This window comes from Phyllobates terribilis, unplaced genomic scaffold (assembly GCF_046119375.1).
Source record: "Phyllobates terribilis strain yellow unplaced genomic scaffold, ASM4611937v1 Scaffold_5045__1_contigs__length_54915, whole genome shotgun sequence".
NCBI classification, from domain to species: Eukaryota; Metazoa; Chordata; class Amphibia; order Anura; family Dendrobatidae; genus Phyllobates; species Phyllobates terribilis.
The window spans coordinates 27,897-35,318 of record NW_027367793.1 but is presented as its reverse complement, the minus strand read 5'-3'; the positions used below and the strand labels follow the sequence as shown (position 1 = coordinate 35,318).

The 7,422-nt window shown below is 39.8% G+C and overlaps 1 protein-coding gene and 1 pseudogene across 1 annotated transcript; one reads left to right on the top strand and one right to left on the bottom strand.

Moving 5' to 3' along the window:
* Window positions 1–261: 261 nt before the first annotated feature.
* Window positions 262–2,958, bottom strand: LOC141249717 (uncharacterized). The gene is made up of 2 exons (XM_073669775.1): window positions 569–2,958; window positions 262–460 (listed from the first exon to the last, which is right to left on the bottom strand). Exons 1-2 carry the CDS (start codon window positions 2,956–2,958, stop codon window positions 262–264), a joined length of 2,589 nt encoding a protein of 862 aa, XP_073525876.1.
* Window positions 2,959–4,171: 1,213 nt separating this feature from the next.
* On the top strand, window positions 4,172–7,169 carry LOC141249718 (uncharacterized; annotated as a pseudogene).
* The last annotated feature ends 253 nt before the right edge of the window (window positions 7,170–7,422 follow it).

Below are 7,422 nucleotides of genomic sequence, written 5' to 3'. Positions count from 1 at the left end.
TATTAACATTTCAAAATCTGTGTTGACTCTATCACCACATAGGGGCCGGAGACAGGCACCAAACCTGGTCAACTATGCTGGCTCAATGTTTAAGTATGTGACCTAACACTGTGGCACTCAATCCTGACCTGACCTGACCTGACCTGACCTGACCAGACCCATGTTGACAACCTGCAGACATAATATGCAATTCTTGACTCAACTGACATGCATGCAGACTTGTAGCAGGGAAAGAAGTATACCAATCATCACTCAACAACCTTAAACAGCAATTATGCGACTGATGGCCAACTTGGCCCACTCTGCTGACTCCTTAATCAAATGGTCATCAGAAGACAAGCATTCATTCAAAAACTCCTTGCTTGAAGGAGAGTGCTGAATCAAAGAAGATGCACTAGACCCAAGTGTATCTGCTAGATCTCCAAGCATTCCTATGGCAGTTTTCATCACAGCATCATCCCTAACCAATAATTACAATGTCAATAACTTATCCTGATTGAACTGCCCTAAGTGGTTCCTTAATATACAATGAACAAGATGAAGCTAACAAAGTTTAAAGAGAACTTACATGTCCTTCTCCAGGTAGATCCTATCCAAGAACTGAATAATGTGTTGAGCGAATGGAATCAGGAGCTGTGTCTTCGAAGAACTCTTAAAACCTTGAAAAATCCCAGAAAATGCTTCCAAAATACCATTTCTCAACAGATTGGTGTACTCTGTCATCTCATCATCACCTCCAGCAGCACGTGCAGACAAATCAGCAGCACTCTGAAGCATTGACATAGCATACATCAAATACTTTTCAAAGTTATCTCCTATTGCCAAGGCTATGTCCCCAAAGCATGAGAAGATAGGAGGTTTCACTGATCTATGTAATTCGTTGCTTGAGAGGTCTTTAAGGAGCTGAGTCATAATACCATCACAATAAGGCAATACTTTATCCTCTATTGCCCTGCATATATCCCCCACTACACCAACCGTGACAGCACAAACTTGGTACTCTTCAAAATTTTGAAGACCCATTTCCAAATACTTGTAGAACTCAGGCATGTATTTTGCAAAATCTGAACCTGCAACATAGGCCAATGCTCCAATAGCAAGCATGGCTTCTTCATGAACTGTAGCATTTCTACATGCGAAAACCCTCAGGAAAAGCCCCATCATTTTATCAGCATGCTGAAGAACAGTGTACTTGGTTGGCTCAGATAACCCTAGTTTTTGAATAGCCACTTGTAAGCAACCACAAAGAAGACCTTGTAACTCCAACTGTTTTTCTCTCTCATCAGATGAGAGCTTTTGTGCCTCTAGGGTTTTGTGAAGCTCCATCATAAGATAAGGAACAAGCTGTAACACTGAAGCAGCTGTCTCCTCAGTAGAGCATCTGATCACTTCATTTAGAGTTTCATAAGCAGCAGTTCTCAGACGAGATTCCCCAGCATCTTCTCTGTGTGTAACGACTAAAAGAGAATGAACAATCTCTTGGAAAAATGGAGTCAAGGGTGAAGATGAGCCAAACACCTCATAACCTTGGGCAAGGAAATACAGAGCGCCACAAGACTTTTCTGCAACATTTGGAGCATCTTTCATTGCCTGCAGCAAAACATTGACAATCTGCTGGCAGTTGGCCTGTACAATTGATCCATGAAGAAATTCGAAAATCATTCCAAGAGTCCAAGCTGTTGTGTCTTTCACATGGCTGTTTGGGTCATTGGTTAATGCAATGAGCATAAAGTTGAGAGCCATTTTAACAATGGATGCTAACTTGTCAGGGGAAGGACCCTCCAATATAGAGCCAAATGCATAGGTAGCAGCCTCCCTTTGCCTCCAATCAGGTTTTGAAATGTTTTCTTCAATGAATGGCATTACAAGTGGTACAATATCATCTCCAACAGTGCGTGCAACTAGACCAAGGCAAGTTCCTCCAGCCATAGATATGTTCCATGCACCCTCATCCTGGTCTTGATCCTCTTCTTGTTTCAAGAGTGTTTCTAGAAGCATTGGTACAAGGGCAGGGAGAGCTTGCTTGATGAAATAGAAGCAAGAAATCTCTGAATCATCACCATCGAATTCATCCAGAATGTCAATCTCTTCGTCACAAATTGAGCTCCAAAACTCAATTGCTTGTAGAGCAACTGGTTCCTGATCTTCCCTGACAGCCTTCGCAGTGATGGAAAAAATGTCTTGCATGTATGAAGCCAATTTCTCATAGTAAGTGGAGGAAATAGCAACTAGGCACTCAAAAGCTGCTTGTCGCATCTTCACATCAGGAGATAAGGTAATCTCACAAACAACCCTCATGATATAATCACGCTCCATATCATTGTTAAAGTTAGCCTGAGCAAAGCCTAAAGCATTGTACAGTGCACGGGTTGCTGCCAATCTAACATCATTGTTTGCCTCAGTTGAGCTCATACCTTGAACCAAAGCAGTGAGAATCTTATTAACTTGATCTTGATCCAACACCTCAGAGGAGACCTCCTCACAGAGGTATCCAAGAGTTTCTAAGGTTGCTTGCTTGACATGGGGAGGAACTTGGTGAATGTTTGACAATAATGAAGCAATCAACTCAGGCCACTGCTTCTGAGGCAATTCAATACCTGCAACTTTAGCAATGACCTGAGACGCAGTAGAACGGGCGTCATGAACTGGAGATGATAGTGTCTGTAATAAGCATGCCTTAATCTGGTTCTTAACAGCAACATCAAGTGACAGCCATCTCTGAACAAGCTCAAATTTTTTATGTTGTTCCTTGGCGTCCAAGGCATTCTTAAGAATAAGACCAGCTAACCTTCGGCTATCAATCGGCTTCTCTTCATTGACAAGCTCTGCAGAGAGGGAAAACAGGAAGCAGGGAAGGTTTTGATCCTGAAAGTGTTTCAATGTTTCCTCTGCATTTTTTCGCACTGCCCCATCAACTGACTGTGCATTCAGAAGCACTTGGGTGACTTCTGCGGACATTCTCTCTGTATAAACAAATATCAAAAGCTTAGCATTTGTATTGTGCCCAAAACAAAAAGAAGTATGAAACCATTGTGAGTGAAAAATGCAGGAGTCAGCACAAAAAATTGCATTGCATGATAAAACAATGAGGAAACAGAAATAAACTACACTGAAACACAATTCTACATATTCCATCTGAATTACATAGCATTAAGTTGGGAAAACGCAGTGTAAGTCCAACTAGTAAAATTAAGTGTTGCAGCAAGCAAACTTCATGCTGTGTCAATTATTCACAGCTAATACTCCAACTAGAAATCAAATCAACCGAAGCAAATCATTCACAGCTCATACTGTCATTAGAGCAAATAGCCCACAGATCGAGACATGATCAGCTGAAGCTATCCAAGCAAAGTAATCCAAACATATTTAATCAGATTATCATAATTGAAAAATAACAACATAATCAAATGCACATTTCGGATGTAAATCAAACAGAATGCTTAGTCAGTTGGACCTAAACACACGCATACCCGGTTAGAAACACACACATACCCGGTTAGAAGTTCAATTCAGTAAATTTACCTGCAAATTCACTGATCAGTTCAGAAAAGCTCCCTTCTAGGATCGAAAACGTGAAATTGAAACACAAAACGGCGCCCTCGAAACCCTATGATACAGGGGAAAAGCGGGTGGGAAGTTGCGGATGTATAAGCTGCACGGAAGAAGAAAACGTTCCTATCAATTAAATTCGTCGGAGAATAATTTAAATTCCCAGGTCATATAGACAGATTTTAGACTTAGTGTTTTTTTAATGGAGTGGTATTGTACCGTTGGATCAGGATCAATAACATCCTGGCCGTTGATAAAAAGAAAGGGTACTTAACGGCTTGGACTTGTTAAGCCCATTGGGCCGAACTACAAATCGGACCTATTACTGTGAAACAAATTTTACGGAATTACGTAGTTCTCAGTTTTTATTGGTCCACGTCACCAATTATGACATAATATTAATCTTCCGTTCACACCTCAACATAAAGACCACCTGATTAGTCATATGAATTCATACTCGCATCCATTGGTCCACCTCATCAAATAACACGTTCACCTTTTATGTTTAAAAAGATAAAAACATTATCTTGCAATCAATACTATAAAATTCAGCCTCGTCTCTATTCACGGAATCATATTTTCAGTTATCTATCTCTGTCAAAGCTTTCTAGCTAGAACAACAATGGCCGGTGCTTGGAGGAAACTCTCTTCTACAATTGCGTTGATCATCTTCTGCGGTGAGATTTCGCCGTCGGTTTTTACTCTCAATTCGTTACTTCGTTGATCTGTTTTAACATTCTCTGTAAAAAATTCTTCTGCAGGAAGTATATTCGCCTTCGCCAGTGCAAATGATGAAGCTCCAAAACTGGGAACAGTAATCGGAATCGATCTCGGAACTACTTATTCATGTGTGGGTGTGTATAAAAACGGTCATGTAGAAATCACAGCCAACGATCAGGGTAACCGTATAACACCATCTTGGGTCGCCTTCACTGACAGTGAAAGGCTAATCGGAGAAGCTGCAAAAAATCAAGCAGCAGCTAACTCTGAACGAACAGTTTTCGACGTTAAGCGACTTATTGGGAGAAAGTAATATCCTTATACCTCTTTCCCTTAACTCTTTATTTACATTGTACTTGAATCTGAACTTGAATATGGAACTTGCTCTGTTTTAGGTTTGATGACAAAGATGTCCAGAGGGACATGAAGCTTTTTCCATTTAAGATTGTGAATAAAGATGGAAAGCCATATGATTAGGTTAAGGTTAGGAAGGTGAGGTTAAGGTCTTCAGCCCTGAAGAAATCAGTGCTATGGTGCTTACTAAGATGAAGGAGACAGCTGAAGGTTTTTTGGGAAAGAAGATTAAGGATGCAGTTATTACTGTTCCTGGTAAAAAGAAAACTTTTTTAATCGTAAAAGACTATTTGAATGGTGTTTATTAGTGACTGAATTGTGTTTCTGTGATTTCAGCTTACTTCAATGATGCCCAGAGACAAGCTACTAAAGATGCTGGGGCTATTGCTGGGTTGAATGTGGCTAGAATTCTTAATGAACCGACTGCTGCTGCCATTGCTTATGGATTGGATAAGAAGGATGGTGAGAAGAATGTTCTGGTTTTTGACCTTGGTGGCGGAACCTTTGATGTTAGTATCTTGACCATTGATAATGGTGTCTTTGAGGTGCTTTCTACCAATGGAGACACTCACTTGGGAGGTAGATTTCTATGCCATTTTTTTTGCTTTGATGTTAAATTTCTGATAAAAACTGCAGTTCATTTATGCTTCAGCCTACGGCTTTCATCGGGTTTGGTTTATTCAGTTGTAGACGAATCAAACCGCGAAAAAACTTCAATTAATGGGCTCTCTAAACTATAAATCTAACAAAAACTGTATTATTTCTCAGGTGAAGACTTTGATCAGAGGGTGATGCAGTATTTCATGAAGTTGATCAAGAAAAAGTATGGAAAGGACATAAGCCAAGACAACAGAGCTTTAGGAAAACTAAGACGCGAAGCAGAGCGAGCAAAGAGAGCATTAAGTAGTCAACACCAAGTCCGTGTAGAAATCGAATCCTCTTCGACGGTGTAGATTTCTCAGAGCCATTAACCAGAGCCAGATTTGAAGAGCTCAACAATGACCTGTTCAGGAAGACAATGGGTCCAGTAAAGAAAGCCATGGAAGATGCAAAACTAACCAAGGACCAAATCGACGAAATTGTACTTGTTGGTGGAAGTACTAGAATCCCAAAGGTTCAACAGCTTCTTAAGGAGTATTTCAATGGTAAAGAGCCAAGTAAAGGTGTTAACCCAGATGAAGCTGTTGCTTATGGTGCTGCTGTTCAAGGAGCTATTATTAGTAAAGAGGGTGGTGCAGGCACCGAAGGTAAATTCGATACTCATACCCGATATACAATATGTTTAATTTATAAAATAAATTCTGCTGAGATTAGACTTTAAAGTGTGAAAATTATGAACCTAGAATTTAGATTCGTGAACCTACTCACTTTTTTGTGTTTTTTTTTCTTGCCATGGCTAGGTCTTGTTGTGCTGGATGTTGCGCCTCTTACACTCGGAATCGAAACTGTTGGAGGAGTTATGACTAAGTTGATCCCAAGGAACAGTGCTATCCCTACCAAGAAGTCACAGGTTTTTAGTACTTACCAGGACAAACAAACCACTGTCTCCATTCAGGTACATTCTTCTTACTTGTAGAAATTCAGAACACTAGCCATGAACATTACTCATCAAGCTTTTACTACTTCTTATAGGTTTTTGAAGGTGAAAGGAGTATGACCAAGGACTGTAGGCTGCTTGGAAAGTTTGATCTCTCCGGCATTGCTCCTGCTCCAAGGTTTGATCTTTTCAAGTATTTCTTTTGTATAAGTGGATATCATATATAGTTGCTAAAAATATATATTATATAAATAGTAAAAAATATAGTTTATCCAGAAATTTCACCATTTTTTCTAAATATGTATTTCAATTTTATTTATTTTTTAATTAGAAAGTACTTTTTATTTATTGAAGCAGAATTACAGCCCATATATGGTTGGTTTCATGTTTAATTTAAGGAGGACTGTATAAGAACAATAGAAACACTAGTTTTAAGATAAAATTTTCTACATTTTATCACTCAAATGATAGTTTTATACTGTGACATTAATGAAATGCTGGCTATGAACAGAGGAACGCCTCAGATTGAGGTAACATTCGAAGTGGATTCAAACGGTATTTTAAACGTGAAGGCAGAAGACAAGGCATCAGGTAAATCAGAGAAAATAACAATCACAAACGACAAAGACCGTCTAAGCAAAGAAGAGATAGAGAGAATGGTACAGGAGGCAGAGGAGTTTGCAGAAGAAGACAAGAGGGTGAAGGAGAGAGTAGACGCTCGTAACAGTCTAGAATCCTACGTGTACAACATGAAGAGCCAGGTCAGCGATAGTGACAAGCTGGCTGACAAGCTGGAAGGTGACGAGAAGGAGAAGATAGAGTCAGCTGTCAATGAGGCGTTGGAATGGCTTGATGATAACCAGAATGGTGAGAAAGAGGATTTTGAGGAGAAGCTCAAGGAAGTCGAGGCTGTGTGCAACCTATTGTAAGTGCTGTGTACCAGCGGTCTGGTGGATCGTCGAGTGCTGGTTCCGAGGATGGTGATGAAGATGATCATGATGAGCTTTGAGTGCTATGCGTAACGGCTAGGTTTTGTCCGGATTTGTTCAGTAGGTTTACAGAGATGATGATAGATAGTAGAATTAGAATTTTTTATTTTTTTAACACGCAATACAAAGGCCCTTCAGTTATTTCAGTTAATGAAGATGGGCTAAATCATCAGAGCGGATGATCTTTACAAATTCTCAAATTCTATTGGGAGGTTGGAGGAGACAGCTATCCTGTCGGTTTGTGATGATTGAATCAAAATTGAAAATTACATC

Coding starts and splice junctions, on each gene's coding strand:
- LOC141249717 (XM_073669775.1), bottom strand. CDS start 2,958: ATGTCCGCAGAAGTCACCCAAGTGCTTCTGAATGCACAGTCAGTTGAT. Junction 461..568: donor ATCTACCTGGAGAAGGACAT/GTAAGTTCTCTT, acceptor ATTATTGGTTAG/GGATGATGCTGTGATGAAAA.